The sequence below is a fragment of the Peromyscus californicus genome, unplaced genomic scaffold (genome assembly GCF_007827085.1).
Source record: "Peromyscus californicus insignis strain IS unplaced genomic scaffold, ASM782708v3 Scaffold_9__1_contigs__length_137607984, whole genome shotgun sequence".
In the NCBI taxonomy this organism is placed as follows: Eukaryota; Metazoa; Chordata; class Mammalia; order Rodentia; family Cricetidae; genus Peromyscus; species Peromyscus californicus.
In genome coordinates, this window is record NW_026294617.1 from 55,579,034 (window position 1) to 55,605,021 (window position 25,988).

The 25,988-nt window shown below is 40.1% G+C and overlaps 1 protein-coding gene across 4 annotated transcripts in view; it reads right to left on the reverse strand.

The window, feature by feature from the left end:
* Wdr49 (WD repeat domain 49) overlaps window positions 1–19,597 on the reverse strand; it is a 164,724-nt gene extending 145,127 nt beyond the window's left edge. For 3 of the 4 annotated variants that reach the window (XM_052731665.1, XM_052731667.1, XM_052731668.1), the window contains exon 1: window positions 19,205–19,597. In XM_052731665.1, the coding sequence (XP_052587625.1) occupies window positions 19,205–19,393 (189 nt within the window). In that variant the 5' untranslated portion in view covers window positions 19,394–19,597. The remainder of the gene's footprint in view (window positions 1–19,204) is intronic. The other variant, XM_052731666.1, reaches the window with a different exon arrangement.
* Between the last annotated feature and the right edge of the window lie 6,391 nt (window positions 19,598–25,988).

Sequence of the window (25,988 nt, forward strand, 5' to 3'; positions counted from 1 at the left end):
AGTACACCAAAAAAATAACAGGAATGAACAATCACTGGTCATTAATATCCCTCAATATCAATGGACTTAATTAACCTATAAAAAGACATAGGCTTACAGAATGGATACGAAAGCAGGACCCATCTTTCTGCTGCATACAAGAAACACATCTCAAACTCAAAGATAGACACTACCTAAGAATAAAAGGCTGGGAAAAGATTTTCCAATCAAACGGTCTTAAGAAACAAGCGAGTGTAGCCATCCTGATATCCAGCAAAATAGACTTCAAACTAAAATCAATCAAAAGAGATCAAGAAGGGCATTACATACTCATCACAGGAAAGATCCACCAAGATAAAGTTTCAATTCTGAACATTTATGCCCCAAACACAAGGGCACCCACATATGTAAAAGAAACATTACTAAAGCTTAAACCACATATAAAACTCCACACATTAATAGTGGGAGACCTCAACACCCCACTTTCACCACTGGACAGATCTCCCAAATCGAAACTTAACAGAGAAATAAAGGACTTAACTGATGTTATGACTCAAATGGACTTAATCGATATCTACAGAACATTCCATCCTAACAAAAAACAATATACCTTCTTCTCAGTACCCCATGGAACCTTCTCTAAAATCGACCACATACTTGGCCACAAAACAAATCTCAACAGATACAAAACAATTGGAATAACCGCCTGTGTTCTATCAGACCACCATGGTCTAAAGTTAGACTTCAATAACAACAAAAACTACAGAAAACCTACAATCTCATGGAAACTGAATAACACTCAACTGAATCACCAATGGGTTAAGGAAGAAATAAAAAAAGAAATTAAAGACTTCCTAGAGATCAACGAAAATGAAGACACCACATCCCCAAACCTATGGGACACTATGAAAGCAGTGCTAAGAGGGAAATTCATAGCACTAAATGCCCACAAAAATAAGTTGGAGAAATTTCACACTAGTGACTTAACAGCACACCTGAAAGCTCTAGAGCAAGAAGAAGCCAAGTCTCCCAGGAAAAACAGATGCCAGGAAATTATCAAAGTAAGAGCTGAAATCAATAAAATAGAAACAAAGAGAATACTACAAAAAATTAATGAAACAAAGAGTTGGTTCTTTGAGAAAATCAACAAGATAGACAAGCCCTTATCCAAACTAACCAAAAGACAGAGAGAGAGCATCCAAATCAACAAAATCAGAAATGAAAAGGGGGACATAACAACAGACATTGAGAAAATCCAGAGAATCATCAGGTCATACTTCAAAAACCTCTATTCGACAAAACTGGAAAACCTAAAAGAAATGGATAACTTTCTGGATAGGTACCACATACCTAAGTTAAATCAAGACCAGATAAACTATTTAAATAGTCCAATAACCCCTAAGGAAATAGAATCAGTCATTAAAAGTCTCCCAAGCAAAAACAAACCCAGGACCAGATGGTTTCAGTGCAGAATTCTACCAGATCTTCAAAGAAGAGTTAATACCAATACTTTCTAAATTGTTCCACACAATAGAAACAGAAGGAACATTACCAAACTCCTTCTATGAGGCTACAATTACCCTGATTCCTAAACCAAACAAGGATACAACAAAGAAAGAGAACTACAGACCGATCTCCCTCATGAACATTGATGCAAAAATACTCAATAAAATACTGGCAAACAGACTCCAAGAACATATCAAAACAATTATCTACCATGATCAAGTAGGCTTCATCCCAGGGATGCAAGGGTGGTTCAACATACGAAAGTCCGTCAATGTAATACACCATATAAACAAACTCAAAGAAAAAAACCACATGATCATCTCACTAGATGCAGAAAAGGCCTTGGACAAAATCCAACACCCCTACATGATAAAGGTCTTGGAGCGATCAGGAATACAGGAAACATACCAAAACATTATAAAGGCAATTACAACAAGCGAACAGCCAACATCAAATTAAATGGAGAGAAACTCAAAGCAATCCCACTAAAATCAGGAACGAGGCAAGGCTGTCCACTCTCCCCATACTTATTCAATATAGTACTTGAAGTTCTAGCCAGAGCAATAAGACAACGTAAGGACATTAAGGGGATACAAATTGGAAAGGAAGAAGTCAAGCTTTCCCTATTTGCAGATGACGTGATAGTATACTTGAGTGACCCCAAAGATTCTACCAAGGAACTGATACAGCTTATAAACACCTTCAGCAACATAGCAGGATACAAGATCAACTGAAAAAAATCAGTAGCCCTCCTATATACAATGGACAAAGATGCTGAGAAGGAAATCAGAGATACATCACCCTTTACAATAGCCACAAATGACATAAAATACCTTGGGGTAACACTGACCAAGCAAGTGAAGGACCTATATGACAAGAACTTTAAGTCCCTGAAAAAAGAAATTGAAGATGTCAGAAAATGGAAAGATCTCCCATGCTCATGGATAGGCAGGACTAACATAGTAAAAATGGCAATCTTACCAAAAGCAATCTACAGATTGAATGCAATCCCCATCAAAATACCAACACAATTCTTCACAGACCTGGAAAGAACAATACTCAACTTCATATGGAAAAACAAAAAACCCAGGATAGCCAAAAGAATCCTGTACAATAACACAACCTCTGGAGGCATCACGACCCCTGACTTCAAGCTCTACTATAGAGCTACAGTAATAAAAACAGCTTGGTACTGGCATAAAAACCGACATGTGGACCAATAGAATCGAACTGAAGACCCTGACATTAATCTGCACACCTATGAACATATAATTTTTGACAAAGAAGCCAAAAGTGTACAATGGAAAAAAGAAAGCATCTTCAACAAATGGTGCTGGCATAACTGGATATCAACATGTAGAAGGCTGCAAATAGATGCATATCTATCACCGTGCACAAAACTTAAATGGATCAAGGACCTCAACATAAATCCAGCTACTCTGAACCTGCTAGAAGAGAAAGTAGGAAGTAGTCTTGAACACATTGGCATAGGAGATCACTTCCTAAATAGAACACCAGTAGCACAGACACCGAGAGAAACAATCAATCGATGGGACCTCTTGAAACTGAGAAGCTTTTGTAGGGCAAAGGATACGGTCAACAAGGCAAAGTGACAGCCTACAGAATGGGAAAAGGTCTTCACCAAACCCACATCTGACAGAGGACTGATATCCAGACTATATAAGGAACTCAAGAAATTAGACATCAAAATGCCCAACAGTCCAATTAAGAAATGGGCTATAGAACTAAACAGAGAATTCTCAACAGAGGAAACTCAAATGGCTGAAAGACGTTTAAGGAATTGCTCAACATCCCTAATCATCAGGGAAATGCAAATCAAAACAACTCTGAGATACCACCTTATGCCTGTCAGAATGGCTAAGATCAAAAACACTGAAGACACCTTATGCTGGAGAGGATGTGGAGCTAGGGGAACTCTCCTCCACTGTTGGTGGGAATGTAAGCTTGTACAACCACTTTGGAAATCAATATGGCGCTTTCTTAGAAAATTGGGAATCAATCTCCCCAAGATCCAGCTATACCACTCTTGGGCATATACCCAAGGAATGCTCAATCATACCACAAGAGCACTTGTTCAGCTTTGTTCATATCAGCATTGTTTGTAATAGCCAGAACATGGAAACAACCTAGATGCCCTTCAACTGAAGAATGGATAAACAAAATGTGGGACATATACACAATGGAATACTACTCAGCAGAGAAAAACAATGACATCATGAGGTTTGCAGGCAAATGGATGTATCTAGAAAAAATCATCCTGAGTGAGTTAACCCAGACTCAGAAAGACAAACATGGTATGAACTCACTCATAGGAGGATACTTGATGTGGAACAAGGATGACTGGACTGCTACTCACATCACCAGGGAGGCTACCTGGAAAACAGGACCCAAAGAAAGACATGGGGATAGCCCAATGATGGAGAAATGGAAGAGATCTACATGAACAGCCTGGACATGAGTGGGGGTAATGAAGGGCGAGGGTGGAGGGAAAGAGAACTTGGGGGAGCGGGAGATCCCAGCTGGATCAACAACAGAGAGGGAGAACAAGGAATAGGAGACCATGGTAAATGAAGACCCCATGAGAATAGGAAGAAGCAAAGTGCTAGAGAGGCCCACAGAAATCCACAAAGATACCCACACAACAGACTGCTGGCAATGGTCGAGAGACAGCCCGAACTGACCTACTCTGGTGATGGGATGGCCAAACACCCTAATTGTTGTGCTAGAAACCCCATCCATAGACTGAGGGATCTGGATGCAGAGATCCACGACTAGGCCCCAGGTGGAGCTCTGGGAGTCCAATTAGCGAGAAAGAGGAGGGTTTATATGAGCGAGAATTGTTGAGACCAAGGTTGGATAAAGCACAGGGACAAGGAGCCAAATGAATGGAAACACATGAACTATGAACCAATGGCTGAGGGGTCACCAACTGAATCAGGCCCTCTGAATGGGTGACACAGTTGATTGGCTTGATCTGTTTGGGAGGCATCCAGGCAGTGGGACCGGGTCCTGTGCTCAGTGCATGAGTTGGCTGTTTGAAACCTGGGGCCTATGCAGGGTCGCTTGGTTCGGCCTGGGAGGAGGGGACTGGACCTGCCTGGACTGAGTCTACCAGGTTGATCTCAGTCCTCGGGGGAGGCTTCGCCCTGGAGGAGGTGGGAATAGGGCGTGGGCTGGGGGGAACGGGAGGGTGGCGGGAGGGGGGAGAACAAGGGAATCCGTGGCTGTTATATAGAACTGAACTGTATTGCAAAAAAAAAAGCTAAACATAAACAAAGAAATAATATTAAAAGCTGCAATAGAAAAAGACCAAAATTATATATAAAGGCAGACCTATTAGAATAATACCCAACTTCCCAAAGGAAACTCTAAAAGCCAAAAGGGCCTGAACAGGTATGCTACGGATTCTAAGAGACCACAGATGCCAGTCCAGACTACTATTTTCTGAAAAAAAAATTCAGTCACCACAGATGAAGAAAATAAGATATTCTGTGATAAAATCAGATTTAAATCAAACCTGTCTACAAATCCAGTCCTACAGAAAGTGCTGGAAGGGAATGACAACCTAAGGAGGTTTACTACACCCATGGAAACACAGAAAATAAATAATCTCACACTAGCAAAATCAAAAGGAGGGAAACACACACACACACACACACACACACACACACACACACACACACACACACACACACCAAAAGCAGAACTACCACCAACAACAACAACAAAATAATAGAAGTCAACAATTACTGGTTATTTATATCTCTAAATATCAGTGGTTCAGTTTCCCAATAAAAACTCACAGACTAACGAAACAGTTATGGAAGCAGGGTCCATTCTTCTGCTGCATACAAGAAACACACTTCAACATCAGAGATAGACACTACCTCAGGGTAAAGGGTGAAAAAAAAGATATACCAAGCCAATGGACCTAAGAAGCAAGCTGGTGTAGCCACTTTAATTTAACCTAACAAATAGAGTTCAAACCAAAACTAATCAAAATAGATAGAGAAGAGCACTACATATCCATCAAGATATTCCTATTCTTAATATCTATGGCCCAAACACAAGGGAACCTACATTTATAAAAGAAATATTAACACAAGTTAAATCACATAATGAACCTCATACATTGATAATAGGAGAATTTAATACCCCATTCTCACCAATGATCAGGTTATCAAGAAAAAACTGAACAAAGAAAAATTGGAATTAACAGAAGTTATAAACTAAATGGACCTAACAGATATTTACAGAACATTTGACCCAAACACAAAAGAATATACCTTTTTCTTTGTACCTCATGGAAATTTCTCCAAAATTGACCACTTATTTGGTCACAAAGCAAGTCTCAACAGATACAAGACAGTTGAAATAACTACCCATAGCCTATCAGACCACCACATATTAAAACTGGATTTCAACAACAGAAGAAAGAACAGAAAGCCTAAAAACTCACAGACACTGAACAACTCTTTACTGAATGACCACTGGATCGAGACAAAAATAAAGAAAGAAATTAAAACTTCCTAGAATTCAATGAAAATGATTGCACAGTGTACTCAAACTTATGAGACACAATGAAAGCAGTGCTAAGAGGAACATTCATAGCACTAAGTGCCTACATTAAAAAAAAAAAGATCTCATGCCAACAACTTTCAGCACACCTGAAAACTCTAGAACAAAAAGAAGTAATCTCACCCAAGAGGAGTAGATGACAAGAAATAATCAAATGCAGGGTTGAAAACAATAAAATAGAAACAAAAAGAATGGTACAAAGAATCAGTGAAGCAAAGAGTTGGTTCTTTGAGAAAAATTAACAAGATAGGCAAATGCTTATCCAAACTAACTAAAAGGTGGAGAGAAAAATATCCAAATTAACAAAATTAGAAATGAAAAGCAGGCTATTACAACAGACACCAAGAAAATCCAGAGTATAAGGATATACATTAAAAACCTGTACTCTCCCTGTCTCGAAAAACCAAAAAAAAAAAAAAAAAAAAAAAAACCTGTACTCCACCAAATTTGAAAATCTAAGATAAATGGATAATTTTCTCAATAGATACCACTTGCTGAAGTTAAATCAATATCAGATAAACAATTTAAATAAACCTATAACTCCCAGTGAAATAAAAGCAGTCATTAAAAGTCTCCCTGGCAAACAAACAAACAAAGCCCAAGGCACTGTGGGATTAATGCCAATATTCCTCAAATTACAAAGTACAAAAAGAAAGAAGATTGCCTAATTCATACTATGAGGTCACAGTTACCCTGATACCCAAACAACATAAAGGCTCAACAAAGAAAGAGAACTGCAGACCAATTTCCCTTATGAACATAGATGCAAAAGTATTCATTAAAATACTTGTAAACTGAATCCAAGAACATATAAAAAAGATTAATCATCAAGATCAAGTAGGCTTCACCCCAGAGATTCATAGTTTAATATGCAAAATAAATGAATGTAATCCACCATATAAACAAACTGAAAGAAAAAAATCACACATGATCATCTCTTTAGATGAAGAAAAGGTCTTTGACAAAATCCAGTACCCTTTCATGATAAAAATCCAGGAGAGATTAGAGATATAAGGGACATACCTAAACATAATAAAGGCAATTTTCAGCAAGCTTATAGCCAATATCAAATTAAATGGAGAGAAACTCAAGCAATTCCTCTTAAATCAGGAACAAGACAAGGTTTCCCACTCTCTCCATATCTGTTCAATATATTGCTTGAAGTTTTAGCTGGAGCAATAAGACAATTAGAGATAAAGAAGATACAAATTTGAAAGGAATAAGTCAAATTATCATTATTTGCACATGATATTATAGTATACATAAGTGGCCAAAAAAATTTCACCAGGGAACTCCTATAGCTGATAAATTTTCACCAAAGTGACTGGAGACAAGATTAACTAAAAACCATCAGTAGCCCTCCTATATACAAAGCAAAAATGAACTGAGAAAGAAATCAGGGAAACAACACTTTTCATAGTAGCCTCAAATAATATAAAATATCTTGGGGTAACTTGTACTAAGCAAGTGAAAGACATGTATGGTTCAGTAGAATTAACATAGTAAAAATGGCCATGTTATCTATTCACTTAGAAGTGGATATTATTGGTTAAATAAATGATAATCAAGCTACAATTCAAAGATTCCATAGATTCAGAGAGGTTAGGTAAACAGAAGGGGTCTGGAGGGACTCATGGATGTCCCTGGGAGCAGAACACAGAATAGATTTTATTAGCTGACTAGAGTCAGGTAGTGATAGGAGCAGAGGGTAGGGATCAGGTACTAGGGGAATTGTGGTTGAGGGGAAAACTATGGAGAGAGACAACTGGAACTGGGAGACTTTGGGGGGAAGGTGTGAAAACCTAATGCAGTGGAAACTTCCTGGAAAATATAAAGGTGATCCTAATATGTACTAGTAATGGGGGATATGGTGTTTCAGTAGGCCACTTCTTGTTGCTGGGTGAGGCCTCTAGCTGAAGGACTGGGTTGCATTCAGTTAACTTGTTGGCCAAGAGAATCACATGGAAATACCCAAACAACCCAAGCTATTGCTAAGACAAAAGATTGTTCTCCCCAAACTGACACCAGAGCTCTGTTGCAGAAGGAAAACACCCACAAAACCCGTGAACCATGGAGAAGTCTACCTGGTACATGGAGCCTTCACCGATAAGTTCTAGTCTCTTTGGTGTGGGAAGCTACTCTTCAGGCCATTGAAAGAGAAATGTGAAAACCAGTCCAGTCACAAAACCTTTGACCTGCAATCTGTACTGCCAGAAAATATGCTAGGGCGCTGGTGGCACAGAACTTGTGGAAGCAGCCAAGCAATGTCTGATTTGGCCTAAGGCCCACTTAATAAGAAGGAACCCACACCTGACACTACTTGGGTAACTAAGAACCAGAGACTTGATAGCCCAGAGACTTAGGGAAAACCAAATACTAATTGTCCAAAAATCAATATAATAATTATAATGATGTGCTCCTATACCCATAGATAGCACCAAGTCCTCCATGTATACATTATAGCTATCAGCTTAATATTTTTATGGGATTTCTGACTGTGAGAATGAGTAGATCTCTAACTCTTGTGCCTGCTCTTGGGACTCTTCAGCTGCTTTTGCACATTTCGCTGTGCAGACTGCTGGTTCTTTGGCTTCTCCACTCTCCCAGTGGGTCATGGCTTTCTCTGGGCCCTCTCTGTGGGCTGCTGCCACACCATCATCTGAATTGTTGCTGTCAGCAGACCTGGTGAGTCAATTGGGATTTCTTAAAGGGAGGAATTAGTTAAAGTTTTTTACCACATTAGAAAATGAGAAACATTTTTACAAAGGAAGGTGTTTGGTCTCTGTTTGACTATACATTAAGCAGTCTGAAAATGGAAATGTTTGGAATGTCAGGTATTTCCTCTTAGATGAAGGCCCCATTGGGTGGGCCCAACTTAAGGCTCTTCCTGGGTCCAGGTGTTGCCTGCCAGAAGCTGTGTCTAGGCCTCAGGTATTTCCCCTTAGACACAGGTCCCACTGGGTGGGGTCTGCCAGAAACTGTATCTAGGCCTCTAAGCCTGTCATGGCAGCTGTGTGTTCAAGTTGTTTTGCCCCACACACACACAATGTGATCCCACAATGATGATTCTACATGGACTATGATAGTGCCACTATCTGACAAACACCACTTAAGACAAGCCCTGCACTTTCCCATTATGCAGAGACTGGACAAATGATACAGTTAACTCTCCCAGGACTTGACAATTAAACCAAAATTTACTTTTCAGGATCCCCTAAAGATGCCTTCACCCTAAGACAGAAGGAAGTAATTTTAAGAACACAATGCCCATATTCCCAAGAGGGGGGGTGGGTGGTTTTTGGTTTTTCAATGGGTTATGGATAATTGTCATTGTTTATGATGGTTGATTACAAATTGTTAATTGTTAATGGTCAGGAAAAAAGCTAAAGCAAAAGGAATTAGATTTGGGGTTCTTGTTTTTACAAAAAAGGATATAGAAATGATACGATAAAAAGGTAGATTATTGAATCTACTTTTAAAAAGCAACTACTTTAAATATTTTACATTGGATTGGATTTTTGTATATTATATACAAATTTTATATAATGATACAAATTTGAGATTAATTTTGTTAGAAAATACTGTACATATATTTCTAATCTTATTCATGGTATTGTACCTAGACAGCCCACTTAGCAATGTAATGCAAATTGCTAGTCCTTGAATGTTATTATTACCAACTAATTAGGATATAAAGAAATGCAAGTTAGTATTTAGTCACCTATTACAATTGAACTTGTAATCATATTAGGTATGTTTCTAAGGTCAAACAGATATATTTTAGATATACAGGTCATCTTCAAACATTTCAGAGATCTACAGAATATGACATTTTGAATGTTTTAATAACATATTCTTTTCTTATGACTATGAGACATATCTGCTTCTCACAGCACCAATATACTTCAGAGAAGATGATGGGCATTGAGGAAACGCTATATGGAGTTTATTTTCTTTGTGGCAAAAATTGGCCACTGGGAAATAAAACACCTTTGCCTCGTCTGCTGACAGTATGCTGTCCAAAATGGACAAGCAGGACACAAAAGAAAGGACTGCTGAGCCTTGGCAAGACAAGGTAGGAAAGCCCTTTAGAAAATCCTGCTTCACAGATGAGTCTGTCAGATATGCTAGATGGATACCCCAACATTGCAGAGAAACCTTGGGTGACTGTCCAGGCAACCAGCTTTTCTGTCATTTCTCACATTTTTTGGAAGTCACTTGTTTGCACTTCTTGCTTACTCAGTTAATATTATTTCCTTCTTGGGTATCTGAGTGAGTTGAAGACTAGATAGTTATAATTTTCCTTGTTAACAAATTCAGAAAAGAAACTCACTAAAAATGTGTAAAGTGCATAAATCTGAAAGACATCAAAAGATAGTTTTCAGTTGGTAATACAAGTTAGGATAGAAAGTGAATTAGGTACAACATTTTGGACTTACAAAAATAGGGTATATAATGGAGTATTTTTCTCTGAATTTGTCAAATTTTTATGAACTGGACATTGTTAATGTAACTCTTGATTGTATATTTTGCATATACTAGTTGTACTTACTGTGTATAGTTTTTTCTTATATTTGTTATAATCTATTATTATTTTAGACAAAAAAGGGGAAATGTGTACTCTGATAAAGATTGCCTGAGGATCAGAAGACAGAGTTAGACACTAGATTAGACATAGAAGCCAGACAGTGGTGGCACACACCCTAATCCTATCATTCTGGAGGCAAAGATCCATCTGGATCTCTGTGAGTTCAAAGCCACACTGAAAACAGAGCCAGGCAGTGGTTGCACATACCTTTATTCCCAGTACTGGGAAGCATACATGCCTTTAATCCCAGGAAGTGACATGGCTGGGTGGAAAATGGTATATAAGGTGTGAAGAGACAGAAACTAAGGCAGTTCAACTGAGACCACTTCAGGTGAGGACTCAGAGGCTTTCAGTCTGAGGATTCATGGAAACAGGATCAGCTAAGGAGTTGGCAAGGCGAGGTTGGCTGTGGCTTGCTCTGTTTCTCTGATCTTTCAGCTTTCACCATGATATCTGCCTTTGGAATTTTTATTAAAAGACCATCTAAGATTCAAACAATAGAAACTGGCAGGAGTGAAAGGAGAGGGAAGAAAAAAGTAATGAAAAGAAAGTATTGGAAACTATCTGAAGGCAGGTCTAATCCAGCCTGTGTATGAAAAGAAGGTCTTCTTGAGGTTTGATGTTTATATATGAATAATGGCCAAGATTTGGCTAGACAGTCATCCCTCCATGCAGGATAATAATGGGCAATCATCATCATCATTATCATCATCATCATCATCATCATCATCATCATCATCATCTAAACTAAAGTACCTGCATTTGGTAAGCCCTGTGACAGTCCTATATTCAACTAAATAAAATAAGATCATACCATACTTTGAGTAATGTTCCATTGTCAGATGATTTTGCGACTGATTCCTTGGAGGTACCAATATGGACTAACTGTGAGTGAGTGAGTGAGTGAGTGAGTGAGTGAGTGTGTGTGTGTGTGTGTGTGTGTGTGTGTGTGTGTGTGTGTGTGTGTGTTGCATGTTGGAGAGGCCTGTGGACTGGCAAGAGAAGAGTCCCCTGATGTGAAAGGCTATTCTTTCCTGTCCTAGGTAAGGAATATGGGGAAACAGTTCTTGTACTAGAACTGAGGAAAATATTTTCTGTCTCTCTAGAGCCCTGAATCAATGTGGCCCATAGTATTTAACGCTTGGGTGATTCATTGCATTCTCCAGGATTTTGGAGAACCACAAGTGTCTCTTTGATACATAAATGTTGAAAGAAGTAAGGTGAATCAAGGGAACAAGAAAACATGAGGAAGAAGGGATTCAACCAATACCACCCAATAGGACTTTCCATGGTGATAACATGTGCTATATTTCCAGCCAGCCAACATGGTAGTCAGTAGCCACATGGGGATATACTGAGCACTTTAAATATTGTTAGTATTTGTATGGAGCTGATGTTTTAATTCCATTAAGTTTTCATTTATTTAGTGTATACAGCCACACCTAACTTGCATCAACTAGGCAATACAGAACTTATAGGAAAGCTAGGGTAACAATCTGGTGTTGTATGTGAAGATAATTAGAGAACTATGCCCACACACAAGGCAATTGGAAGAATAGAGGAAAACAGTGGCCCTGATAGTTTTCAGCAGAGAACATCAGTGCCTGGAAAATCACCATTGTTAGAACCGCATCACTGACTGGGGCTACTAAAAGTCCTTTGTTCTGTGTAACAGAGTTACAGTCTGTCTTTTCTGATACAATGAACAAGGGGGAAAGCCTTCCTGGTTTGTTCTTGAGCAAGTATGAGGCGGAGCTTTGGGATTTCACAAGGGACAACTTAAGGCTTCCTATTTTCTATCTATTTCTGAGTAGGTAGTGTCTTAATTCATTATGGGCACACTATCTTTGGTAATACATGGCAAATATAACATCAAAACTATACAGGTTACCATTCTTTATCAATTTTCTTCATTTTTGTTGATTAATTTTAATAAAATTTGTCAATGTGGCTGTCTAGCTGAGTTGCATGACAAATGAAAGCAATGGGCATAGTCTCCTTACTAGCTCCTTGCTAAGAAGCTTCTCCATGGCTTGCCTTCTCTACTCCAGCCTGACTAGACAGAGAGCAAGGTTAAAACATTTGTTCACCAAAAGCACACTTGGTTACTTCCCCCATTCCAGATTCATCTCCATAAGTCTCTATTTTACAAAAATACAGGGAGAAATTGGAAAAGATGCAGCCATGCGAGAGCTCCTCACCAAGTTGTATACATAGGCCATAGCATTCAAGAAGACACATTTTTTTTTCCATTCATATCAGGGCACATCTTTACTTCCCTGACTTCTTGGTGATGACACTATTTACAAACATTGCCCATAAATTTTAACAAGTCGGACAAAAATCACCAAAGAACTCCTCTGCCACTTTCAATTTCAATTTCAATTGCCAGCTGTAGGAGTGTTGGATTTGGTCCAACATTATTACCTTGGTGCTGAGGAGGGGGACCTGCAGAGCTGGCCTGATTTTCTGCTTCCATCAAAAATAAGTATTTGATTCCACTAAGAGAGCTGGAGGAGGGAGGCTCTGGCTTGCTGCTTTTGTTCAGCAGGTGACAATTGATTGTGCCTACTGAATGAACTTTGTGCCACATAATAGAGTTACAGATTAAGCTTTGCCTGCTTGCTTTCTCACAAGTCTCCATTGAGACACCTTTAGAAAAGAAAAGCTAATAAAAAAATGTTATGGCTTATTCTTATCTTTTTATTCTTCAAGCCTTTCTCTGCAGCGATTTCATCGTAGGAGTTTTTATTTGCTGATTATGCATTGACTCCAAGTTAGAAGAGCACAGACCCTGTACAGTCTCAACATAATGTGCTGTTTTATGAGTGAAGGCTTTATCCTACTTAAATCTAGTTCTCTACAGCACCATCTCAAAAGAAAGTTGTCTTGGGCTTGTGGATGCCTGAGACTCACTGGCAAGCCAGCGTAGCACCAAGGCACTGGGAAACTGTCAAAAACCAAATTGATGGTGACTAAGAGATGACAGCCAAAGTTGTCCCTTGGCCTCTGTATGTACCTATATACATACATACTTGCCCACATGTTTGCCTCTGCATACACTAGAACATGCACACACATATATACATACACATATGCAAAGGCAAAAAGGACTAAAAATGTTGCAGGGCATGGGCAAACAATAGTATACAATAGGCAGGGCATTGGAACCAAGCCTGGACCAGAATGCATGAGCCAAGGGATGAAGTAAACATGGTTGCTGATAGAAGGAATTCAGAACTCAGTCCAGGGAGCCAGGTGTGCTGAATAAACTGCGGCACCAAACCAAACAGATAATGGAGCAGCTGTGAGCAGAGACAGAACTTCCTGACACATCAAGGTATACAATAGAAAGTGTCAGGAAAAGAAGTGCTTGGACATCTTGCAGCCATGTCTTGGAAGCTCAACACACATGGAGCTCCTGTTGAGCTTTTCAAAGAAAAAAACAAAAACCTCATTTCCCTTGGACCCAAATCTCCACCTCTCACCATTCTTATAGAACTAGCAGCCACAGCTACTCTTTCTCATGCAATTGCTGGCTTTTGAAATTCTAAAGAAAGTGCAAATTATGGTTGATATCAGAATAATATAAATATCCAGAGACTGTGCTGCTGGGGATGCTGTAAATGTGTTGCTCTGATTGATTGATAAATAAAACGCTGATTGACCAGCAGCCAGGCAGGAAGTATAGTGTAGGCAGGATAAGGAGAGAGGAGAATTCTGGGAGGTGGAAGGCTGATTCAGGAGATGCTGCCAGCCACCATGAGTAGCAACATGTAAGCAACAAGTAAGCCACGTGCCATGTGGCAAGGTATAGACTTATAGAAATGGGTTAATTTAAGATGTAAGAACAGATAGCAAGAAGCCTGAGCCATTAGGCCAAACAGTTTAAATAATATAAGCGTCTGTCCCAACGGTTAGAGTTTCCACCTAAAACCTCATTTCTCTAAGCATTGCAAGCTCTGCAGAAAAGTTGGAATGACGGTCTTTTGCAGTTCTGTGAATAATCCTGGCTTCCCTCCCTTCCGGCTGTAGACACTGTCACTTGAAAGGAAATGAAACCGTAAGCTCCCTTGTAGTCACTCTACCCTTTCAACTTCTTTGTTCCAAAGAGGATCAAGACATCAATTAAAACCTTTTGTCTGCAAATAGAAATGGGAAATAAGAGAAAACGACGCCTTTGTACTCTCTGTGAAGATTAGTCTGCACAACTCTCATTTCATATCATAAATGAAAAGAACACGGGGAAATTACGGCACGCCATTCAGAAACTTGGCTTCCTTTAGGAAACATGAGTTAGAATCAAGACAATGTAAGATGGTATGTGGTTCAACCTCTGCTAATCAAATTATAACAGCTAGTCTTCATTGAGAAGGTTTCCTGTGAGTCAAGCACTGGTCTTAGTAATTATACCTCACAACAAAACCCCCATTTCTCCATTTTAGAGATAAAGGAAACAGGCACAGAGATACTGGGTTGCATAGTAATATTGTAAGTGGCAAAGCTGCCTAGCAGGTCTGATGTGGGCTCTCAAACACTGTGATAATTGTAACTCATCTATACCATTGTATAACGGGCATAATGATTCACTTGGTCCCTAAATGTTGCTACTACAACTAAATAATAGTATGGTATAAGATATTTCACTTAGAGGTTGATGTAAAATATGCAATGTCCATTCATCTCTCTCTCTCTCTCTCTCTCTCTCTCTCTCTCTCTCTCTCTCTCTCTCTCTCTCTCTGTGTGTGTGTGTGTGTGTGTGTGTGTGTGTGTGTGTGTGTGTGTGTGTGTGTGTATGTGTTTTCAGGTGCTCATGTACCTGTGTGCACTTACATGTGAAGGTCAGAGATCTATATCCATGTCTTCCTCAACTGCTTTCTACCTTACTTATTAATTAAGGGTCTCTCACTGAACATGACGCTCACTTATTTAGCTAGACTGGCTGGCCAGGGAACCCTGTTTCCACTTCCCCAGCACTGGTATTACAGCTATGCTTCACTGTTCCCAGCTTTTATATAGATGCTAGGGATCAAACTCACGTCCTCAGAGCCTCACTGCCAATTTAACAACAACATGCTATACTTTTCTTTTTCCTTCTTCATTTTTAAAGTGCTCTCTCTCTCTCTCTCTCTCTCTCTCTCTCTCTCTCTCTCTCTCTCTCTCTCTCTCTCTCTCTCTCTCTCTGCATATGGGTGGCATAGACCACAGAACACACATGGAGGAGGTCAGAGGACAGGTTTGTGGAACTGTTTCTCTCTGTCTGCTTTTCATGAGTTTCAGGGAACAAACTCAGGTCTCTAGGGTTTTCCAGGCAAGTGCCTTTACTTGTTAATCCATCTCGCTGGCTCTTGCTTTGATTTTGAGACAGGGCTTCACTCTGTAGCCCAAGCTGGCACTGAGCTGAGGAGCTCTTGTGTAAACTTCTCCAGCACCAGGATAAATAGAGACTGGTTCTTAATGTGATTTTTTCCCCCTAGTGCTAGAGACCCAGCTGAGGTCCTTCCTTGAACATGCCAGGCAGATGTTCTCCTCAGACCACTACCTTCAGTCTCTGTATTTCATTTAATCACTGCCTATATTTAAGGAGCTGGATCTTAGCTTATGATTATCACATATTTGTGATAGCTCTCTGTTTCAAATAAGCAGTCTTAAAAAAAAAAAAACAAGCCAACATAATACAAGATAAATAAATGCCTCTGGTTCCAGAGCCTGATGTTTCTGAGACCTAGTCTTCCATGAATGGACCTCCCGTGCCAGCCTTTACGGTGCTGCGCTGCAGGTGTGTCTGGGAGCAACTCCCTCTCTGACACATGGACCCACTGCTGAGGCAGATAGGATGGATTCAACTGATTCAAGCCAGCCCACGTGTCACCCTCTCTACATTACCCCTTCTCCGCTCCTGACAGTCAGTCTTGGCTGTGAACCTGCTGTCAGCTTGGTTCCATCCTGTTCACTGAGTGTGTGAAAGATGAGTGAACTTCCTGAAAGCACACCTGCACATTTTAAAAGGAAAATGGTCATAGATTTCCAGTGTTCGTGGGAGCTTGGAATTTCATGCTCTTCCGCTTTTGGGTCCATTCACTCTTGTTTCTCCATCTTGTAACTTCAAAATAAATGATCAGTCTTTTGAAGATTCAGGGCCACACAAACAAGCGCTCAAACTTCCCTTGGCTGTTGAGGTTTGGTTTGGGCTCACTCAAGACTGATCTGTTTCAAATGTTGCCCAGCTCCAACATTGAGTAGCAGTTTCCCTGACACGTCTACTATATAAAACCTTAACTCTCATAGATCCCAGCACTCAAATCCTTTGTGTTCTCAGCATTAGAACGATAATGCCACATTTCTGTTCATTCTGGAGCCATAGCTGTCATAATCTACTGTTATATTTTCTTGATTGTCCTCAAGCTGTCAAAATGTTTGCAGCGACTATCAAAACAGGCCAAACTTATTGGGGGCAGTGGGCAGGGGACACACTGGAATCTTTCAGACAAATGGGATCAGACGAATAACAAATATTGAAAGAGTAAACGAACGAAATGCAGTATTCCCAGCACTTCTGAATATGATAGATTTTGTTACACAGAAATGATTGATATTTATATAGGTAGAATCTGAATTGTAACACAAAGCAGCACCAAGTAGATTTTCTTTTTTTTGGGGGGGGGGGGGGGCGGTGAAAGTTGAAAGATCAGGGAAGCAGAAAAAGCCACAGCCAATCTCACCTTACCAACTCCTCCGCCTCCAGAACAAGACTTCCTGTTTACTCACACCTTATATACCTTTCTGTACCCTGCCATCTTCCCTCCTTCCTAGTGCTGGGATTAAAGGCACGTGTGCTTCCCAAATACTTGGTAGCAAAGGCATGAGATCTCAAATGCTGGCATGAAAGGCATGTGCCACCACTGTCTTGCCTCTGTGTCTAATCTAGTGGCTGGATTTGTCCTCTGGTCCCCAGATAAGTTTATTAGGGAACATTTTCAATAGTAAATGCCTTTTAAAAGTTAATTATACTTTTAATTCTCTCTCTCTCTGAGTGTGTGTGTGTATACATGACTCCACAGAGGCCATAGACATCACTCCTTCTGGAGTTAGAATTACAGTAGGAGGAGCTGCCTGCCATGGACCTGAATTCAGGTGCCCTGACGGATCTTTACAAAGGACTCTTAGCTGTTGAGCCATCTCTCCAGCTACCACCTCTGTTTTCACTTTGTGATAGCTACAGGTTAAAATGTATGCCAATTAGAGTTCAGTGTCATTGCTCGATTTCATGTTTTATTAACTTTAAGATTGAACTCCAAAACATTTTATGTCTGCTTCCAATGCATACAGACACTTCAAGCACCCCAGAAGAGCTCGTGGAGCCCGGAGATCACATCTTAGCAAGCATAATGAAGCAGAAAAGATAGAGGTTTTTGTCTGTCTAAATTCCACAGCACTGAATGGCACTCTTCCTTCCTGCATTTGAAACTTCAGTTTCACTTTGGAGTATGTTAATTCATTTTACACAGTTGCAGAATTCCAAATTAATTAGCTAAGTTAAGGAAGGGGAAATTATTCAGTTGTGGTTACCTTGTGGTTTATTTTCTATATAGAATGAAAACAAAAACCTCAAATTGTGCCTTGACAGGCACTACTGCAGGAAAGAACAAGAGGCATGGGAAGCCTCTTGCTGTAGGGTTATAGGCCAATATAGTGCCCATATCAGATCTGAAAGGGGCTGGGTCACTTAGAGAGGGGCAGAAATGAATCTTCACAAACTAGACATATGTACCTGCGTTTTCTTAGTTCTATTTGCTTAACAAGTGCAAGGACAGTTATTTACCAGGGGGGTTAATTTAATCATCTGACTTTTCTCATTCGTAAGCATATGTTTTACTTTCTGGCAAAGTATATTAAATTCTAAGAAAATGCGTAATAATCGATTGAACTTTTTTGATAGTGATGATATTTTTGTGTATCAACTTCAAATTAATTGTTAGTATTTGTCCCAAAGAACTGAAAGATAATGCTACAAGCACTTGATGTTAAGCCTGAACCTGACCCTGTTCAAGTCCCTGCTTTGACTATTAAATATATTGAAATGTGTATTTGTGTGTGTGTGTGTGTGTGTGTGTGTGTGTGTGTGTGTGTGTACGTGTACAGATATACATGTATGCATACAAGTATGTGGAAGCCATAAATCAGTCTCAAGCATCATTCTGCAGGGGACATACACCATTTATTTTGAGACAGGGGCTCTCACTGGGACTGACTGATTCACTGACTGTACTGGATGGATGGCCAGTGAGGCCCAGAGAACTCTGTGTCTCCAGTTCCCCAGCACTGGGATTCTGAGTGAGCACCTGTACACCTGGCTTTTCACATGGGTGCTAGGAATCAAACTCATGTCTCCAGACTTACGTTACTGATACTCGGTTAACTTAGCTATCTCTCAGACATGCTATTAAAGGATTTTTAAACAAAAGTGTGCATTTTATGATACTGCCCCTTGTGAATAGCCCAAATCCTCCCGTCAGTCAGCTTAGCACTTACCTCAAAGACCTGTTGTATCTTCATAAAATCCTCCACACAGAGCTGATTTTCAAGGAGGCCTGTGCCATAGTCTTCACTCACAGGAACACCTTCTGTTTTTCCAAGGCATGTTGTCTCCGGCTGTGGCCCCTTGTTTAATTCAAGTGCAGCATCAGGGTAACCCCTGATAGCTTCACCCTTTCTCAGCATCCTCCGACCCTCTGTGTTTGTCTCTTCTGTTGCTGCTGTGTCCTTCAATGGGTGCCTTTGGAAAGGAGCCCAGCTTAGACTAGAATTTAAAATGAAAGTTCCAACTATATAATGAAGCAAAATATTTGAACAAAAACATTTTGCCCACTCACCCACCCAGTGATGTTCTTGCCCCTAAAGGCCAACTTGCTAGCAAATGTGGAGTTGTTTGTTTCCTCTATCCTGGTGTGTTTGTGTGTTTCCTGGCAACCAACATTAAGCCAACTTACTTTCCCTTTCCCCCCCGCTGTGCCCGACCAATGACTGAACTGAAGGTTTGAATGTTTAATGTCATTTTTAAGTTATGTTTTAGAAGACTAGTTCACCTTACTCAATTTAAATTAAGGTACATCCTCTATTATTTAAAGACAGTGCTGAAAAACATATTTTCTATGAAGCATGGCTATATGATTAGTCAAAGAAAAGAGCTTGACATTAAAGAACTTTATACTTTCCAGTCACAAAATATCTTATTTTTATTTAATAAAGGTCTGCTCCTTATATTCCCTTTGTCATAATTTTCATGTTCACATTGTAAGGATAACTCAGAAAAGGTTCCAACTCATTAAAACTGTAAGAGAAAGGAAAACAAATATCATTACCTGAAAAAACAATGATAATTTTACTACATTGCTACATCTATCTGTACCATTCCCATTTCAGCTAATAAACATAAAAAGGAGAAGTAGGGTGGGGAACAGTAACTTGTAGCGCCCACGCTACTACCCGTTCACCATGTCTGAGTGAGGAGCTGAGGATTAAAACAGAGACAAGACAGCGGGTCATTCGTCTCAGTAGAATGCCCTTTATTGAAGGAGGGAAGAGGCCTTAAATACAGGCTTACAGCACAGTGGAAGAACCTGGGAGGGCAGAAGTTCTCTACAGATGTTTTACACTCTAGCATTACACCAATATGCAGGATACGCAAACAAGGAACCTCCAGTAAGCTGTTCAGGAGGAATGAAACCGTCAGGGAATTAGCATAGGGAGGACATCTGATCAAGGTCAGCAAGCAAGGCAACAGCTCCCCAAGGAACCGGGGTCAGGGCCCAACAGTAACTGCTGGTTGTTTTATTGTGGTTGTATGTTTGTTTGTTTAGTGTTCTTCTTGGTGTTGTTTGTGATTTTGTTTGTTTGGGGGTAGTTGTCATGTCCATTTTTCAGGAACTACACTTGGAAATCTCCACTCCTTCCTTTACTTGAACTCCATACAACTTTACGAAGCATGCAGTATCATTATTCCCACTTTATGAGTGATGTGACAACCTGGAGAAGTTAGTAAGATGTGAACCACAGCAGAGTGGTTCTCAAGCATCAACCCTTGTGTTCCAGACAGTTATTTTGCATCTTATTTTCATCTTCTTGAAATGAAAACATGGCAGAAGGGCTTCCCTTGGGTCTGATCCAGCTCTAAGGGTCTATAAGCTCCACAGTGCATGGTCATGCTGAGAGCCATTCCCACAACACAGAGGAGGTTTTCTGCAAGCTTCCTATGACAGCTAACAAAAAAATAAAAATTAAAAAAAAAATTTCACTCATGCATCCATCCACTCATTCATATATTTATTATATGTTCAAAAATCCATAAGAATTATTTGGGCCTAGTACCTGATTTCTGTGAGGCTTACAGTTTAATGGAGCAATTATCTGTCTAATTTGTTTTTCAACACAAATCTAACCTCTTGCTGCTCACAGTGCTGTGTGCAGAAAGACTCTGAAGACAGATGTGCAGAGGAAAGGATGGCATTACAGACTACAGATAATAGATCATAGATGCAGAAGGGCAAACGGGAGAACTTGCAAGTTTCTCTTTTCTTTGTGTGTTTGCGCATGCTCATGTTTGTGTGGGTGCACATATATGTGTGTGCCTCAGGAAGCAAAGGGATATTCCAGTATCCTACATCAACTGCCACCCACCTGTTTTTTCTTTCATTTTGTTAAGACCGAGTCTCTCCCTGGCTTGGTTTTCCCAAATAGGGTCATCTAGCTGACCAGCATGACCTAGGGATCTTTCTGTTTCCTGTCTCCACCTATCCAGGATTGGGATGATAAGCTTTGTGCCACCATGCCCAACTTGTGTGTAGGTTCTGAGTATCAAACTTGAATCTTCAGGTTTGTAAAGCAAGGTCATTAACAGTGGAATCATCTCCTCAGCCACAGTATTTACCTTTCCTGGATTAGCCTCTCTTACACATTAGGAAAACATTTTTAAGAGTATAATCATGTATGCCACACTAAGCTATCTCACATGGGAACAAATTTTGTCTTCCTACCACTTTATTGGATAAGTTAACAATGGTTTATATCAGCTAAATCAGTCCCATGTGTGTTTGTAAAATATTTTATAGTAATATTCTATAGAGTTGGGCTTTGTTTGGTAACAGATACTAATGAGGGAGGGAAGAAGGAAAAGAAAAAAACATCTGCAAAGCTACACCAGAAGAGGCAGGTATCCCACTGGCTGATGATGCAAAATTCCCTAATTATTCTAAGACCATTAAACTGCCTGGCCTACTTAGCTCCCATAAAGATGTATCTCTAAATGTTTTCATTACTAAGACAGGAATGTGTAATGAGAAACTAACTAATTGTGCTAGGAACTAATCAATTCACACAGTTGTCTTTCTGGAAAATTACGGCAGCAGAAATCATTCTTGATAGTGAAGTCTTAAACGGCTCTAATGTTCATTATGGTCATATGGGTAATTTTCAGGTTACATTTTCTTAGTCCTGTAAAATTCATAACCAAGCTCTTAATTGCTGAACTTGACCTCCTTTGCTATTTTCTGTGAATCAATTAAAATTCTATAAGGAAAAAACAGGATGAAGTCTATGTGCCCAGTGTTGATATTTTGCTAAGGCAAAGGACTTATAAATTAATAATGGCTCACTTCTCCTGCAGGGATAGGCCAATCTCCACCAACATAATAGAGCACCCAAGGGCCAAAAGGACCCACCCACCCACCTGCTTTTGCTTCCTTTAAAATCTTGGGACTTTTCCACTGAGCAGATACCCCATCTGTGACTTTATGCTTACACTCCAGTCCATACCCAAATCCCTTTGCTTTTTCTGTCCTATAATTACTCTGCAGTGAGGTGAATTTATGTTCCTCTATTTTCCTTGCCCCTTGTTGCCCACTTCATTGGACTGGAGTTACAGCTAACTTTCTTTACTCTCACCTAGAATTCTCTTCCTATCTCCTCATTGGAAATGGTCAAAGTCAAGGCTGCTGCTTCTGTGATCCAGGAGAGAGTTATCTCCCCGCTACCCTCTTGTCTCCTGAACCTACGCCTTCCCAACATGACCGCACTGACCAAGCAGTTAAAAGCAGCTTCCTCTAGAGGCCACGGTGGAGCATGAGGTTAACTTCAGCATCTTTTTAGCCCTTGGGTAAACATTGGTTTCTTCACTCCTTTGTCTGTCATCTTCCAGGTACAATTAACTGCCCTGTCTATTCTGCAAACACAGCATTTTGTTTTATTTTTATACTTTAGCAATAATCGTGTTTTTCTATATCATAACATAGCTGTCTGTGTCTCTCTTCCCTACTAGGGCAAAACACCTTGAAAACACGGCTTTACCTCAGGAATGCCTGTGACCTTACATTGCCCTTCAAAAAGCTGATCATCAGCTATCCAACAGCACAGTGATGTGAGCTAATTCTTTGGACAGCATGAGCAAAAGCAAAAAAATTACCTATGGGTTACTACTAATCAGCAAAGGGCCCTGAGCACAGATAGCACTGAGTCAGAAAAAGAGGCATAATCTGATCAAAACACAAGCAATATTTGAGATCCTGTCATTTTGATGGTTGGTCTTGACTGTGCATAAATTCTGTCAACTTGGCAGAATTTAGAAGCACCTTAAAAATACACCTCTGGAAGGATAAGTTGAGGGGTAGGCCTAATGATATTCCTGCAAGATACTTAATGTTTTATCTTTTTCCTATCCCAGTCCATATAACCTCAGATTGCATACCATACTAGGGCCAATGCAGTGATACTAAGAACATTATGAATATCATTTCATCCAGTTCTCTTGTGAGCCCTGTGCTATGCACAGTATAACTGCTACCAGATTTTAGTGAAAAAAAAAACTGAGGCATACATAGATACGCATCAAGTAACAAAGAAACACCAGGGCTGGATGAAATCCAAAACTATACCTGTCCATACACTTCCTCCTACAAATCCCCAGAAAGAATAACCTGCTAAAAAGCCACAGTAAATTCCATTCCAGTTTAGGAACTAAGATTTACTAAAAGGAAGGAAACATGAAAGTAGATACTAGGCAATAAAGTAGAAGGTGCTTAGAATCCAGAGTCAGGGCATGCTCAAGTCTTGGTTCTTCTTTTCACCCCTATAATCACACACAGGTTGTATACAGTGAAGACGGTAATACTGTTTAACGTATAGAATAATTTTCTAGGCTTTAATGGAAAACTATAGCGGAAACTGAAATGTATAGTGGAAACATACTATGCACACTAGTTAGTAACAGTAAAGAAAAGGTTCCTGAGCGAGGCGGTGGTGGCGCACGCCTTTAATCCCAGCACTCGGGAGGCAGAGGCAGGCGGATCTCTGTGAGTTTGAGGCCAGCCTGGTCTCCAAAGCGATTTCCAGGAAAGGCGCGAAGCTACATAGAGAAACTCTGTCTCGAAAAACAAAAAAAAAAAAAAGAAAGAAAGAAAGAAAAGAAAAGGCTCCTAAAAAGAAAAGGCTCCTGAAACCTTGTGGAGATGTAGTAGGATTTTGTACAGGACTGGAACATTTCAATTGTGAGCTACAATGAAGCCAATTTATCCACATCAGGGCATGCCATGTCTACACTGAGATTCTGTAACTGTTTTCATTGCTTCTAAGAAGGTCTAATGTCTAAAGCTATCCCAGAGAGCAATGCCATATCAGTATTTCAAGGTCAGTCATAAATGCAATGAATGATGAGAGGTATGGGGGTGAAAGGAGTTATCATTTTGTAAAATCATCTTCGTCTTTAGCATTAGGCAGAGCTAATGGCCATTTGCAGTGGTCTTTACTGAGATGTGGTCTGCTTGATACTCCGAATTTTTTTTTTTTTTTTTTTTTTTTTTTGGTTTTTCGAGACAGGGTTTCTCTGTGTAGCTTTGCGCCTTTCCTGGATCTCGCGCTGTAGACCAGGCTGGCCTCGAACTCACAGAGATCCGCCTGCCTCTGCCTCCCGAGTGCTGGGATTAAAGGCGTGCGCCACCACCGCCCGGCCCGAATATTTTTTTAAACTGAATATTTTTTAAAATTTATGCCTCCTCCCTCTCTTAGACTGGACTCCCGATGCTCCACCCAGTGCCTAGCTGTGGATCTGCATCTGTTCCCATCAGTCACTGGATGAAAGCTCTATGATGACAGGGTAGTCGCCAATCTGATTTACAGGGAAGGCCAGTTCAGACACCCTCTCCACTATTGCTAGGAGTCTTAGCTTGTGTCATCCTTGTGGATTCCTGGGAATTTTCCTAGCATCAGGTTTCTCCCTAACTATATAGTAGCGCCCTCTATCAAGATATCTCTTTCATTTCTCTCCCTTCCCATTCCTCCCCCTACTCGACCATCCCCTGCCCTGATGTTCTCATCCCCTCCCAGTTTACACAGGAGATCTTATCTACTTCCCCCTCCCAGGGTGATTCATGTGTGTCTTTCTTAGGGTCCTCTTTGTTACCTAGTTTCTCTGGGGTTGTGGTTTGTACCCTGATTATCCTTTGCTTTACACCTAATATCCACTTATGAGTGAGTAAATACTATATTTGTCTTTCTGGGTCTGGGTTACCTCACTCAGGATGATTTTTTCTAGTTCCATCCATTTGCCTACAAATTTTGATGCTGTGATGAGCAATACTCCATTGTGTCAATGTACCACAGTTTCTTTATCCATTCCTCTTTTGAGGGGCATCTAGGTTGTTTCCACATTCTAGTTATTATGAATAATGCTTCTATGAACATAGTTGAGCAAGTGTCCTTGTGGTATGATTGAGCATTCTTTGAGTATATGACCAAGATTGGTATAGATGGGTCTTGAGGTAGATCGAGTCCCAGTTTTCTGAGAAACCACCATACTGATTTCCAGAGGGGTTGTACAAGTTTGTACTCCCACCAGCAGTGGAGGAGTGTTCCCCTTACTCAACATCCTCTCCAACATAAGCTGCCACTGGTGCTTTTGATCTTAGCCATTCTGACAGGTGTTAAGATAGTATCTCAGAGTCATTTTGATTTGCATTTCTCTGATGACTAAGGATGTTGAGTAATTCCTTAAATGTCTTTTAGCCATTTCAGATTCTTCTGTTGTGAATTCTCTGTTTAGATCTGTACCTCATTTTTTAAATTGGATATTTAGTATTTTGAGGTCTAGTTTCTTGGGTTATTTATGTATTTTGGAGATCATCCCTCTGTCAGATGTGGGGTTGGTGAAGCTTTTTTTTTCCCCATTCTGTAGGCTCTCATTTTTTTTTACTGTGTCCATTACCTTACAGAAGCTTCTGTTTCAGAAGGTCCCATTTATTAATTGTTGCTCTCAGTGTCTGTGCTACTG